The 16,201-nt window shown below is 40.0% G+C and overlaps 1 protein-coding gene across 2 annotated transcripts in view; it reads right to left on the bottom strand.

Moving 5' to 3' along the window:
• The window catches only part of LOC116392941 (zeta-sarcoglycan), a 272,383-nt gene that overhangs the window by 46,081 nt on the left and 210,101 nt on the right, over positions 1–16,201 (bottom strand). For both annotated transcript variants that reach the window (XM_031864787.1, XM_031864788.1), the window contains exon 4: positions 15,991–16,078. In XM_031864787.1, coding sequence (XP_031720647.1) covers positions 15,991–16,078 — 88 coding nt within the window. The remainder of the gene's footprint in view (positions 1–15,990; positions 16,079–16,201) is intronic.

Here is a 16,201-nt window from a genome sequence, read left to right as displayed (position 1 = left end):
GACTACTGTAGCTGTTGAACACAGTGGAGCATTTAGCAACTAGAAAGCCAGGAATTGGTGGAAACCAAAACAGCGCTGATATTAAAGTAAATATTGGAATTACATGTATCTGATGTCCAGAGACATGGCGTTTGAATGAATGTGAATGTTGCTTTGTGTCTGCTGGATGTGTATAAAGCAAATTGTTTGGATGGGTCAAAGAAGTAAGGAGGTCTACACAGACGGACAGCTAGGAATTGGCTATTACAGCCTTGTAGAGGTTTCTATTACATGTTCAAGGGCACATCAAAGTCAGTTTGGATGTTGAGGCTGGATAAAGTGCTTCTGATTCACTTCAACAACTGTTATCCACCAAAAGCATGATTCCCTGAACTACCCTGCCCCTGTCACTTAGGTATTTATTGCTTCTTTTCATCACAATTTTCAATTAACTGCCTCTGTTAGATGGATCCTTTTCTTGTTCTTGCATCTCAACTTCTGAATAAAAGAATAGAAATAATTCATTAAACTTTTCACATACTTTAATTGGATTCTCCAATTTGTATTCTGTAATTAATGAAAAGAGGACATTAAAATGGTGCTTATTTAATTTTTTCACGACTGAAAATTAAAGCACTGAGGCCATAATAAAGTTATATGGGTTTGCTCTCCTGATTTTTTAATTTAAGTCTTTAAATGAGGGCTTCTAGCATGATGGGATATGACTCAGTACGACACAGTAAAAGGGTTTGGGGGATAGGTACAAAAAAAGAGTGTTGGCTTAGCCACGTAAACACTGCATGCATGGCTGATTTTCCCAAACATGTCAAGATGAATTTGAATTAAAATCAGCTTCAATGTGCTTTGTGAAGTGCCTCCCCAGCACCCTCACCTTTCCTCCCCTCAGCATCCCTCTCTCACATTCCTGAAGATGAGAGATCACAAGAGTGGGTGAAATAGAATGTGACATTCATGTAAATATTTGTTCTCCACGCTCGTGTCAGGCCTTGAATAGTCTTTGCGTACATCCCTGGCCATGCATATTTGCATATGTGAATGCTAATACATACTCCAGCCAAGAAACATTCTTTAATTAGGCAGTTTCAGTCTTTTGGCTATGTGGAGAGAGACCATATTTTGTCTCATTTAAATCACTCTATAGTTTTCCTTAGGTCAGAATTCTGGCAATATGCTAAATATAGCATTAAGGCTTGTGAAATATGAGGATAACTTAAACTTTAGTGTCCTTGCGTTATAAGATGCAGATTTTATGACTGTTTTTAAGGTTTTTCTGGCTCTTTTAATGCTTGGCTGGATCTGGCCATTAGCTAAATCACTTTTCACTTTTTATGAATTGGAGCAGAGCCTGCGATCTCCAGGCAGGGCCCATTCAACAGATACATAGTCAAGACAAAAAAGGTTAGGGGGACTTCAGGTCTCTTCAGCATCAGCAAAATCTACTTTCTAGGCATAATAGCTGGCCTGACGGGATAAAGGGCATCTGTATGGCTCTACCGCTCTAAGAAATGTGTGCCTGTGACATACTCTGTCCTATACTGTATGATAAAATAGATAATGCTTTGTAGTGAGTAAAATGGGCACTGCTCTGCCATGTGGAGTAGTCATAAGCATAACTGTCACATATGGTTTGTACAGTCAATGTGAGTCTATATTTTCATATTCAGATTAACCAAACAGTCACAAAGCCTATAGCTACAAGGTGTACAGTTTCAGAACAGGTTTTTGCAGTTTTAAGAAAGTCAAAGGCTCAAATTTCGTTAAAAAATAAAAAAAAAAAGTTTTCTCGACATATTTTTCGAGTGAAAAATGTGCTTTGTCAAACATACCGATATTCCAAATGAATACATTTGTCCAATTTATGAACTGTCAATCTATAGCTTTACCGACTTCGTCTTTGGCTATGCACATCGGACCTCATGCAAGAACATTTTTGTTTATCTTTCTTAACTTGCTGTTCCCTTTTTTTCGTACGGTGGGTTCGTAAGAGTGTGCCACGTCACTTTCAACAAATACTCCTAACTTCAAATAACTATGCAAATGACCAGTGTAAACATGATGAATGCCACCTGAGTAAATGAGCGTTCTTTCATGAGATGTGTAAATTGGCATATTAACGCCTAAAGGCTAAGCGTCCTGCATCATATCTCCTGTATTGAAGTCCTGCTTCTGAGATCCATGAAGGAAAGTCTATAATTTTTACCAGCGTCAGCAGCAGAATTACGGGACCTGCTACAGCAAATTAATCAGGTAAAATAACGAGCGTTATTAACGCCGTACACTTGAGGGTTGTCCCAATAATGAAATAAAGACGATCGATGACTGCAATGAGAGGGGTTATGATCAAAGTCGTTTTGCAGTTTGAGATGCTCATGTTGATATTGTAGTGTTATGCAATGACATCAATAGTCAATTTAAATTAGTGGTGATATCGTTAGGCTATATGAATACATTTAGAATTCAATTGCGCTCAAATTCCAATTGCAGAGTCAAACGGGATAATGTCAAGTCAAATTCATAAAAGGTTTTCAATCTGAAAATTGGGTCAAAGTATGGAAATATCCAATTCATTAGTGAAAAAAATTAGGTTTGGTTAAAAACAGACTTATTGCACATCACTCCTATGACAGGTCTGGACTTACATATTGTGTTCTTACCTCGGAGAACATCGGTGAAAGTGCCTTGGTGTTTTTGCCCACATATTCAAACTAGCTCACAAACACGCTCGATTACAGCTTTAGATATAACAGCTCTTAGGAAGGTCCCTCTGTCTGACAAGCACAGGCACAAACCAAACCGTTATCTGACACCATCCACTGAATCAGACACTGAAAGACTTCAGGCAGGATTGCTTACTCGAAGAGAAAGTTTGCTAGCAGTGTTTTTTTCATTTCTGTCAACTAAACTCGATGAGCAAATTCTCCCTGAGACTATATTGGCATTAAGCCTCTCTTTGGCTATGCTCCAATGATCATCAACCCGGGCATACATATACAAAACACACTTGCCAAATTGACTCTCCCACTTAGTGATATGGCCACAAGGACGGTTTCTTATTCATGTCTGCAAACTATCTAATGTGTATGTGCATATCTGTGTGTTTATTACTAATCATGCAGTCGAAAGCAATGAACCAGAGCAAGCAGAAACACTACAACATCAAATATTTTAGGAATGGACAGAAAACAAGAGACAAGGCTGTGTCCTTCTTGTGTATCATTTTACAACTTCTGTCCTTTTGTTTTGTATTTAAAGCTAAACTGTAAAGACCAACGAAAGATAACTTTCTATGTCAGGTGAATACATTTTGGCTTTGACTGGATTTCACTCACTAAACTTCCTGATTAGTTATTCAAACATGACGAGGCTTATCAGTGGATTACGATGAGTATTCTGTTGAGTGAGTCAGGCTGATATGCTTGTCAGTTCCTCTCCTGTCGAGAATGTCAAATTCAATGAATATTCAAAAGCCCACTGGGCTCTTCTGTGTGTTCTACTCGGGAAGATGCTCCTAAGGGGAAATTGTGCAAACCACATTAAGCAACGCATGGAGCATGTGTAGACATTTTAATTGAAACGCATAAAATGTTTCTATCCGTCCTCTTTTTATAAAAAATGACGTTTATTTCCCTTTCAGCCAATGATTGTGTGCATTTAGTTCCACATTAGCTTGTGAGACCTTGTAGAAGTACAACCAATTGAAAACGTTTTGCTTTATTAATGTGGAGAAGTACGGCGTCCAGAAGCAAATATTCAAAGTGGAATGTACAAAATGCTTATTTCATCTATTATGTTCACTCTTCTGAAACCTTTCCCTTTTGTTAGATGCATGAATGGTCCTTTATGTTTTATTGTATTGGTGTTTTAGCTGTTCCTGAATGTAAATAAAATATGAACTTGAACAGAGAAGTATATTGTTCTCTCTTGCAACCTCACATTTTCCAGACCCCTGAAAGTGGATTGTGATTATTCATTTGCTGCTAACTTAAAAACACAATACTTTTTCAGTCTCGTCGCTGCTCTTTGACCACCAAAATATAACAAGTTCATCCTTGAGCCCAAGTGGACGTTTGTTTCAAATTTGGAAGGTTTCCCTCCAGGTGTTCCTGAGATTTTGCGTTTACGAAACTCGACTGGGATGATGTACGTGTGGACGGAAGGTCAACCCAAAAAAACATCATGCCTCGAACCCTAAATGAATTAGCATTTTTGCACTTCCGGTTCTTTCGTCTCAAAGTCATTGGGATTTTTGGAATGGGCTTTGAGTGACATGGCTGAAATAAGGTCTGTGGTAAACACAAGCTTTAAGATCTCTCAACATTTTGTTCTACTACATTAAATATGTCAATAAGATTTTAAGTTTCTTAAAAAAGGAGGGTGCTAACAAGTTACTAAATGAGACAAATGAACATCATCACACCAAAGACAGTATGCCTTTAGCTTTGTGGGGGTGATGTTGAAGTCTTGGTGCATCTATTTCTCTTAATAACTTGCAAAAGTGCCAGTAACTGACTACTTTGTATTTCTTCACAGGGTACAAGGTAAGTTGACGTTTCTTTTATTTGACAATGTATTCCTTTTTCAATACGTTTTTTCTAAATGTATGTTTTGAGAAGTTTCCATACCGTCATTTGTTAAATGCCTATGCTGTGATAAACTGAGTTATCCACGGACTGTACAGTACAACAGCCTTGCCACAGTATATATTCTACCTTAGGAAGCTTATATAGTCCTGTTGACCCTGAAAAGTGTAAGTATTGGTGTATTGAATCGTTTCTATTACTCTAACCCCTTTGTGTTTCTGGTCTGCATTGACAAAAATATAATGCATTCCAATACAACGCCACCACTAACTACAGCTTTAAAAGATATGGCCATGTGTGTCGCATCGCAGACAATAGAACAAAAAGAAGAGCATGGGCCTCATGCCTAAGAAACACCACAAACCCACAGTCAGGGGTCAACTTATGAGCCAACTTGCTGTAAAATGAGTTGACTGCAGTTGAAAGTGAGCCATTGTAACTTTGACAGATAAGTGCTGCACGGCACTGTTCAAGCAGCAAGGGAATAATGGAGGCAGTGAAGAGGGCACAACAAAAAGCAATTATTTTGTCCCTTTGAAAGTAAACAGCATGCAACATGGCCATGATGCAACAGCAGGAAACAAGAGGGTCACTGCATCACTGTGTTTCTACCACAGCACACCTTTAATCTCCTCAAGGTGTCTCTCAAAAGAAACAGACAAAGATAAATGAGGGGAAAACATGTGAAATGGAGGAGTGGCTCATACTGAGGAGAATGGAAGACACTGCAATGCAATGAACTTTTTATTTCAACTTTTGAATTTGCCACAGGTGGGAAGGTGAGGTTCATGCACCGAGGCACACGAATGATTTATTTAGAGTTGATTACAGTCATTAATATGGAATGGGAGGGTAGAAGGAGACAGAGGGAGAGATAAATGAGTGGCGCTTGTCATCTACATTAATCAACCTGATCTCTGGAGTCAAGGGCTGTGGGATGGAGGGAAGATGAAATGGTAGGAGGTGCAGATGAAAAGACAGGTAAAGGTTGTGGCATGCAGCTCCACACATTCATACGCAGTTTAAAGGCCCAAACAAGCGAAAAAAAACCCTGTCAGCGTTAACACAATTAGTGATAGATTACTAGATATGGGCCTACTTACAATGAAAACACAAAAAATGTATTCCTTACACTACATTTCATTTATTTGAATTACCTTTCCCTGTCCTTTATATATTAACTAATCCATTACATGTTTTCTTTAAACATAACATGAACATATAAACACAATATCCTGGCAAACTGTAACCAAGAAAAGTATCATCCTAGTTGTTATACAACTGTGTGCATGTCAGTAAAACACATGGTGTTTTATAAAGGAGGGGGGAGGGGTGCAAAATCAGAGCTTATAATCAAAAGTCTGAAGTTTCAAACAACTCAGAGCTAATGTTATTCGTTGAAAAAATACAGTCTGATCTATTTATGAACTGATGTATAATTGCATAAAGAAGGAGGTGGGGATGTAAAGAGAGAACTATAGATTTCATGGTCACAGAGCAGCACATATTAAATGCATATAGCATGAGGAATCAAATATTAAACTGGAAGCAACACATGCAAAGCTAAGGCCAACCTTTGGCAGCACATTAGAGACCACCAGCTTGCGTAGTGTATCTCACTTCGACACAGGTGACCTCCATGCTGCTGGACTCCCTTGTTACATGTAACTCAGGTTTTTTGCAGTGCCCTGAAACTGTGTCTTGGGTTCAAGTACATGAGTAATATACTCAAGTGGCCTAAAGCAGGAATGCATTGCTGGCGCATTTAAAAAGCAAAAATGTTGACTTCTGTGAACATGCTGTACTTTCGCCCAGTGCTGGTCTAGGCTCTGTATTTCAAGTGGGGAATAACTGCAGCTGAAGTGAATCAATTTGACATGAGCTGCAGTTGATGTGTAGTTCACGGTACACAACTACGAGGAACTACTGGAAGGAAGGTTGGAGGAACCATTGCATTACTTTGCTAGATCGTAACACTGACCAGCTAAGCTTAAAGGTTGAATTAGGCCTGAAAACAAACCGGGCTAGGATCAGACTTGTCGAGAGCGATGCATAGTAACGTAAGTTGAAATTATTTTATTTGACCTACTTTATATGAAAATAAGCCTTATTTACCAAAGTAAGCCTCACTAAAAGGGTAAGCACAATATGATAGTCAGATGTTTTAAGTCAAATATAAATGGATACATTAATGGAAACAAAGTTGAAATTTGAGGGCCAATAGATGCAGATTTTAAAATGCCACTAGCAGGTCTCTCCATGGGCTCTCCATGAGGTCTCCATGAGGTCTCCATGGGATCAGAAAAACAATTCAGAGGCAGACAAAATGTTCCTTTGTGCCTCTCAAACCTTCAGGCAAGCCCCATTCCCCCACCCGATCATCTTATACTACATGACTAAGGAACAAGAAAAAAAGAAGTTTCAGCACATGCATAGTAGAGAATCAGGAGTTTGTTCCCTTGTTGGAAGTTGAAGAACTTGTGGCCGAGGGTGTATCTGATCTTTCAGGCTTTGTAGTGACGAACATGCCTCTGTGAACATAATTACATTAATATCCTGAAGTTATGGCAAAAGCAAGCAGCGGGAGATAAAACATCTTAGTTTTACATATGAGTTAGTGAGCCTTGACAGACATTTTTATTAATTGACCTTTTACATTTGCAATAAAAGCCTCATGTCAACTTACAGTACCTGCTCGTAGGCAGTGCGGTACTCACATGAAATGGCTTTTGCAGAGTACAGATGACGTCTGACTTAACTTACTACATGAATGTTCCTTGCACTCTTTTATTACCCTGCAACTTGCAATTACAAAGATTTGATTTTACATATTCCAGTATTTGCAGTTATTGAAAGCGCCCCCTGGATATCAGCCTAGTGCATACAATGTAAAAGTAACACGGCAGTAGCGCCTACGGGGATGTGGTGGTGTTCAAAATTGAATGCGCGTCTGGAAGGGAGCTTGGGCATTCTATCCCTTTATCTAAAATGCACACAGTTATAAATGTTTGCTTTCCAAACATGCCTGAAGGAATACTGAGTCATTGCTGTGACATTGGCGCAGATCCTTCAACCACGGTGCACTCTGAATTATTCATGCTTTTTTTTTTCACACAGACAATGCGAAAGAAGGAAATGCTAATCGACATTATTAGTGTGCCCCACAGAAGGAATTGTGTCAGCTTTGCACTATTATTGGTTGGAAATTGTAAACTGCTGTTCTTCAATACCAACATATAAGCTTTTTTATTTGCTTCTGGGGCAATTTGGTTGCTTTGGTTGGTTTGGTTGCAAATTTAAGAATTACATAGGCAGAACACGACAACCTTTCTTACTTCCTGAAAATGTAATTTTGTGCAGATGTGAGGCTAGACAGTAAGAAAGACTGACAGTACATTGTTGCTTTATGGCCATTAAACCATTAAAGGGATGTTTTCTGCTATCCCTGCAATAAACACTCCATGCTCATAAAGACACATAAAGTCTTCCTCGTTGCCTGAAGGAGACGGTGTACTATTTGACTTGCGTCAACGAGCATGCATTTTTCTGATGTTTTAATGTCCTTTTATTAAACAGAGAAAAAAGAAACAGATGGCTATTGCACGGTCATATAACTCCTTCCAATGCATAAACAGTAAACATAATCTTGTAGCTTTTACAACGTTCATTCAAGACCTATTTAAATCAAAAGATAAAACATTTCCTAGTGCCCATAATGATTACAGATACAGACGATGGACATAATAAAGAGATGCCTTACAATATAATGCAATCCAATAAAACAACACTACATATTATCACACCCAGATTTAATAATGCCTCTAGGACAAAGTCTAAATGGAAACCAAGCACTATGAACTGATATATTCAGTTGCACTATAATTTCACATTTGTCTGTTATTTTGTCCACGACTCGACTGGGTTTGTTAGATGAATGGAGAGTGTGTGAGATATCTTGAGTGCACTTCCAAAAATCGACACGAATCCAAATGAAAGTGGTTTGATTACGAACCTGCTTTGTTAAAAGAGGGGACGAATGAATGCTCAATACAAAGAAAATAATCACAACCTATGTTATGTAGATTCCTGCCATACCAGCGTCAAAGAGAGCACTCTCATGCTTGAAATAGTAGATATGTCATTGTATCATTGTGTCCAACCACCAGCAAACAGTGTGAATGAAGCCTATAGTTCACTGGTGCAGACGGATGACTTCATATGGTCCATTAAATCCATTCCTCATGGTAAACATACCCGCACATATGAACAAGCGTATCTGCCATAATGCAGCCAAAGTACAGACAATTAGCCTTTGTGCAATCATAAGGATAACTGACAACAATAGCAGTAAATCCATGCCTTTATTGAGTCCTTGGTGACCCCTTAAGTGTATCCCAGTTTGTTAATGCTCAGCTCTATGTATTTTTAATTGCCTCATTAAAACCATTGATTTGATCATAGAGAGGCAGAATAAAATGAGGAAGACGTGCTGTCTGAACTCCGCTGATTGGATGAGGGAGGGAGATAAAATTAGACGACTTAGTATCTCTGTGTTCCTCCGCCAGCTAAATCAAGCCAGAGAGATCTCACTCTAGCTGAACATGTGATCACTGCGAAATATGATTGTTATGTACATCATTTGTTTCTCAGTAGGGGATTTGCAAAGATGTAGATTCATAATTAGACTGTGTGTAATGGAACAATTGAATTTTATGGAAGTACTCACTCCGCACACTAATCAGAAAACAATTTTAGCCGACATTCAACTGTTTAACTGCTAGAGCCACGCCATGTTTCTGATGAGTGGAAACAGAATAGGATTACACTCTGTATATTCTTACATTTCCACAGCTATGAATCCACAAATCCACCCATATAGACTCTAACTACAACAACACAAGAGCAGGGCAGTGCATCATTTAGCAAATTACGATACCAGTGCGAATAGCAGTACCCTAAAGTGACACCACCACTCCTCCCCATCCAACGGATTTTTACATAAATACCCAAATTCCGGGTTTTTCCTGAAAAAATACTTCTGCACTGTATGCACTCAATTTATATCAGACCACACAGGCATGTGTAGTATGGCGCTTTGGTGGCATCTTGGCATGCTGAACTGCCAACTCCATCAAATACAGCGTGTTCGCCATCATGGGTTGTACTGCTGGATTATTGGGCCAAGCACACGTCACATTAAATCGCAGAACAATTGCGGTGATTGGCTGTGAGCAAAACAATACAAATAGTTCTTTTTTTCCTAGATCTGGGTACAAAAAGGATTAAATGTGAGCATCTTTGACTGGAGAAGTTTCGATACTATTGGTACTGGGTTATTTGTTAGGATACTTTAAAGATATTGAGTACTGATTCCTAGCCAAACACATGACAGACCTTCTCTTGCTTCACCCCACTTTTACCACAAATTCTTAACCATCTATTACTCTGTACGGCCTTTGCCTTTCAGTCCCCTAATGCCGCTGCTTTGATAATACACTTTTTGAGCTACATCCGCCGAAATGAGGTACCTGATTCCACCCAGATAAAAAGGGACATAATTAGTGTAAGAAGGTAGAGAGATAATGAAGTGATAAATGCAAAGCCTGAGTATAGGAGAAGGTAACAAGGTCAGCGGGGAATTCATTGGTTTAATAAGAGATGAGGTCCATGCATGATTAAAAAAGGGGGAGTGGAAGGTAAAAAAAGACAACAGAATAAAGAAAGAGAGGATAAGAAAGGGAGCGGAGGCAAAATATCAGGCAAAGGGCAAGAGAGAGACCGAGGGAAAGTGTGCGAGTGTGTTGAATGAAAGATGAAAAAGTGAGAGAGGGAAAGGTTGAGTGTTGAAAGTCACCTTTAAAGTTGGAGGTGTTGCTTTAAAAAACACACGTAGATGCACCCACAAGTTTGGCTTCTGCGGCTACACTTAAAAAAATGTAATAAAAACTGTCCCCATTAAAATAACACACACTCACACACAAGGGTTATGAGTGCCACCAGTACCTCTCCTGCTAGGGGAGAAAGAGCATTCATTATCAGCGCCGTGCACTTAGAAAAATGAAAAGTCAATAAGACAGCCGGAACACAAACACTCGCTCACACCGGCTGTAATGACTGCCAGCTTTGCCGAGAGACAGACACACACAGGTGAAGTGGCTGCGAATGGGAAACAAACAGTGACGAGTAAATGAGCTGACCTAGAAAATATAAAAATTAGTATTTTCCCCAGATGATCCGCAGATGAATGATCCTCGAGGTCTTCATTTTCTGTCGTTGGACCGGGATTTATCAATATTTGTCAATATTTTGCTGTGGTATTCTGAGTGCACAACTTTTCTCATGTTTAAACATGAGTAAAGTTGTTCCAAAATACAAACTATCGTCACCTGTATAAAACGTTTTTTCTTTGCTTTCTTTACCGTAAGTAAAAGCAGACATCTACTGCTTTACCAACAAACATTGAAGTGGATTCCTAATACAGTGCTGCATGACACACATAGAATTAAATAATGCCACCATAGTTGTATTCTCTAGTGATTTATAACATCAGCTGTTAGTCCAACACATAGTTACAGTATATATTGCAAAATGCAGCAGTTAGTGCTTTGCTCAGTAAAAGTTTGCTCAGCCTATCATAAGTGTGAGGAAATTCCCTTTTCCTGTGAGGATGATAATCCCACAGCATGCTGCGTTTTCCTGCCCCTGCACCGCCTCTATTGCTGAGACATCATCGCCTAGGCGGGTGAAAGGGAATGCCTTCAACACCCCAAGTTCACTCATCATCTTTATGGTCAGCCATTCAGAAGACAAAGATGACAGGTTCTCACTCACATTAACGAGCTGACAGCCACGAAGAGCATTGAGAGGAAGAGAAGGGATGGGGGATGAAAGAGAGAGAGAGAGAGAGAGAGAGAGAGAGAGAGATGGGAGGCCCAAGGCCAACACATGTAGGCTACTCAGACCCTCTCTGTTGACAGATGGGCCCTCAGGGGGACACGAGATAAATAGAGGACTGCATGTGTGTGTTCCTCTATCCATTTTAGAACATTCAGCTGAGTATGGAAAGGTGTGGCACACTCCCTAAACAAGTCATTTTAATCACAAACGAGAGCTGGATTTCTGGCTATGAAGGTACCAAAAATCCCATCAGCAGGGTCTTATATTATTTTCCTTTTTGTCTGTCACACTGACAGGTCACTGAACGTTTACCGGCCAATACATTACTACTGAAATCAACCCTAATCCTTTCTAATTTGGGAATTGCTTTTTTGAATATAATATTTCCAAATATTAAGAGAACCTTAATGCCATGGTGGCAGGCGACCTGCAATTTTCACCTGCCACAGCCAACATTAACCCTACAGGTGGCAGGTGCAATTTTCGTTCCCTGTCCATCAGTTACCTTTTGAAGCTGTTATGTAGAGGAAATGTCAAGCACCTAACAAAGAAGAGCAATTAGGACCAATGTTCCCTCCAAGCCGATATTTTGGTGACCTATGTTTAATAATTTATACTCGCCAATAAATCATTTTGACCTCATGAAACACTTTAAAATTGTATCGTGACCCTTTTTTTTTAGTTTTTTCCCGAGATGCAGAGTTTTTACCACACTGGGGTCTCACTCTCCTCCCTCCATTTATGTGCAGCTGAAATGACCTATTTTCACAATCCAATAGGTGATAAGGTGTCAGTACACCTGTGTCTAGGTATTCTATGTAAATGTATAGTCCAAACGCTTCACCTTTCCATACCGCTGACCGTGATCCTGTGCCTCTTGTACAAGCTACAGTACGAGCTGTTGCTCTACTGAGTTTCAGTGGTAAATACTAATGAAGGGTTTATTGAGGTGGAACTTGTGGTGAGTGTCTTGTGAGGAGAAATAACCGTCTTACTCTCAGGATTTCTGAGTATCCCCGTGAGGATACTGAAGACAGAGAGAGGAGGAGAGTGTGTGTGTGTGTGTGTGTGTTTGTTTGCGTGCGTGTTAAATGTGCTGCTGCGTCAGCACAGAGGCAACAGGAGGGAGCGGCAGCAGGAGACCAAGGGATTTCCGGAGCCCAATAGAAGAAGCTCCTCCGGAAGATTCTGTCCCATTCCATCCCATCAGACAGCCGCTGGGGTCTTTAGTGTGTGTGTGTGTGTGTGTGTGTGTGTGTGTGTGTGTGTGTGTGTGTCACAAAGTGGTTATTGATGGAACTCCTACTTGCTTGGCAGGTCTCCTCGTGTCTGGGGAATCTCCACCCAAAGTTGTGGCTGATGTGTGAGAATGTGAGTGTGTGACAGATGGTAAGGATTTGTGTGTGTTTTGTGTTTACTGTATGTGCGCATGAGTGTGACTCAAAGGGAATATCAGTAAGAAAATTCAATATTTATGTATTTATAACTTCAGCATGTGTCCAGTCACTATAGAGCATGACTCCGTGTCTGACTGCACACGAGGGATCACAGACACAACACTCTTCATGTCGTCTTTTAGCAGCCTGATGTATACTGCTGCAGCTCTGCGCCTATGCATTCTGTGCTGGCTGGTATGGGCACATCTCGTGCATGCCAGGCATACATAGGACTGCAGTGGATTGCATGCAGCGTGTAATTGCTGCTGATTTTAAATGGTTTGTCAGCCAGTTCACAGTTGACTCAATAGTTCCATATAAGTTTGTCCCAACGCAATTCAACGGCTGGAAAAAAAAAGTACGCTGTGCCGAGAACTATTGCGGTGGTTGTTGTCGTAACAGGATGGGAGGTACGTGTCAGGAAAACCCATCTCCCTGATGTCAAACCAGACTTCTGTGGCGTCCACGGTTTCATGAGGAGCACGGCGCGTCTCTGCGAGCTCTACAAACCATCTCTCTCTGCGGGAGCTTTCCCACAATAGTATAAATTAGGCTGTCTAGGTAAAACAGACTTATTCTGCTGACGGCCAGATAGGCACGCAGACACACACTCACTCAGACAACACATGAGCATTAAAGTGCTTCTCTTGGCGAGGAAAGCGGCTTTGGGGAGTTTTAACAGCAGGAAGTGAGCTGTCAGGGATTTCAAACCTTAGAAGAGTCAGAAAGGGAAAGGCTGTGTGTGCATATGAGGACACTAGAAGTGCCTGGCCAGCCTACAGGTGATGAATATCTTCATGTTGCGTTCGCTTCAAACGAGAAATACAGTGGAGAGGAGCCTTCTACCTGAAAATACCATTCACCTCACCTGTCAGGTTGTAAGTGGTCCTTGGCAATGATCTTCTATATCTGACACATCCTAAATTCCCAAAGAATTGATAGTTTAATTTCTAACAAAACCAGATAAACAAATTATTTTGCTCGTTTTTTGATGGTAACGTATGACGATCAAGCATGTTTTCAAAACACGGTCCAAGGTCAGGTGATATGATGGATTTGTCATAGTTGATTTGAAGTCTTTTAGTTCTGTAACCACTCAATGAGTCAGGTAAGAAGCATATAAATAATTCCAAATATGCAAATCAGTAACAAAGAAGGGAAAGGCTGAAATATACTGAGAGGTTATTTGATGCATGTCGTGTTTAATTTCCAAATGCAACCACATATTCCAGTAGCCAGTCACACACTGGCAACGTTTTATGGCTCTACAAATCACATCTGAAAGTGTTTCTGACGGCATCAATAAGCAGCCAGATCTTTACAGCAGTTTCCTCCAAACCAGAGGAGGATAACTAACCACTTGGTTTATTTGTAGAGGATAAATATGGCACAAGGGAGGGGGAAGTCATTGAAAAGACAACAGTGCCACAAAACATTACAAAGGTCTGCAAAACCCTCATGTCATGGGCTAACTCAAGCACTGGGCAGTTATGTGACAAGCACTTTTGTGCAAGATTAGAACAGCAAATAAACAGCAGGAATTCCCCAAAAAGTAGATATTTCATTGCAACTTACATTGCCAAGTGAAAGTGTGTGTAGTATGAAAAAGCTAATGAGAAGTCACATATACTGTTAACCACCTACATGCATCAACACACATGTTAGATTATTATCCCTGCACATTGCATATCTTTGCTCTATACTTTTGCACAAAACCTGATAAATATGTTTGCTCATTCTGCCAAAAAAACTCACTTTAATAAACAGTTCTATTGTACATTTCTGCTCTATGTTTATGTTCTTGACTTTTCCCGTAGTTAAACTGTGTTTTTATTTCCTCGTGACATGTTTATTGTCTGCACCAAACATCAGAGCAAATTCCTTAAAAGTGAATAACCTATTTTACAAAAAAGAAAAATGTCTGATTCTAATAACAGCACTCTCCGTTAACGTACCTCCCATGTGGCAAGCGTTTGCAAGTCCACAGTTAGAATCACATTCAAAGGAGCTGTTGATGCTGTTTTCTTTGATTATCTGGGTACAGACAGGAATCCAATCGTAGAAGATGCACATTTTCCAATACCTCTACAGTCAAGAAAGAATGCGGGAGCAAGACATGAATGGTGAAAACTCACTCTGACTTACTGCTTTCCCAAACTACATGTAAAGTCCAGTCATATTGTGAGGGCGTTAATGACATGGCAGCATGGCTACTAAGAGGTCCATCCTGTGGCAAATGAAAGCCTAAAAAAAGTCTAACCCTGAGGACATGTTCAGAGGCTACTGAACTTGTAATGAAAAGGTTTCAAAATAGACAATATTAAATCCCAACAAGACAGGAACAAAGGTTCACAGTTAACTCCCTTTTATATTTAACCTGCTCTGAACTCCAACCATTGCCATCATCATCTTGGGTCCTCTGTCACTAACCCTTTGTTTGTGCAACTCGCCTCACTTAGAGGCACCAAATGCCACCGCCATGGTTGTTGAAGAGAAACGCACTGCATATTCACAGTATGTTACCACTTGGTGGTATTATCAGCACATTTGTTGTTCATTTTACTGTTATGCAATCAGTGTGCAGTTTTAGGTTCCATTTCAACGAAAACTGAAACTTCAAAACTTCGGAATTCATAAAGCCATACGGTGCACACCTTTTTTTATCTGATTAGTGAAACATCTTTTCATTCATGTTCTGAAACTTTTTTTTTTCGTTATTGAGCCCGATAATAATGCATCATGATACAAATGTTATACGTCTTCTGAGTGACGTCTTCTGTAAAACACTGGCCCCTCACTAATCCAATGAGAGCTCGGAAAAATGATGTAGTTTAGAAAATTGCACGGCTGTCAGCCTCAGTGAGATACACTAATGGAAAAATATAGCATTTAGTTTGGTAAAGAGATGGAGGTAAAATGCATTTAGGAATTCAAGCACAAACAAAGCAATATAACTGACTGTCTGGGAGAAATGATGTGGTTTGGATGTTGTTTTTAAAGAAAACGTTTACTGCCGATGTAGTGTGTATGGACATGTCTTTGTATGGTGTGTGTGTGTGTGTGTGTGTCTGTCTTACCCACGGTTAGCTGACCGGTCAGTTGTCCCTGATCATTCCTAGCATTGACGGTCACATTTCTGTCTGACTGGAGGATCAATGGACTGTCCTAAAGAGAGAGGAAGAGGGACAAAGATGATTAAGAGCAAGTAGTACATTTCTTACACTCTCACAAACAAATGATTCACTTTCAGTCTCCATACCCACACACATGTTCTCTCTGCATTCTTTA

This window comes from Anarrhichthys ocellatus, unplaced genomic scaffold (genome assembly GCF_004355925.1).
Source record: "Anarrhichthys ocellatus isolate YVR2014 unplaced genomic scaffold, GSC_Weel_1.0 scaffold31, whole genome shotgun sequence".
Taxonomy (NCBI): Eukaryota; Metazoa; Chordata; class Actinopteri; order Perciformes; family Anarhichadidae; genus Anarrhichthys; species Anarrhichthys ocellatus.
This window is presented reverse-complemented; position numbering and strand designations above follow the sequence as displayed.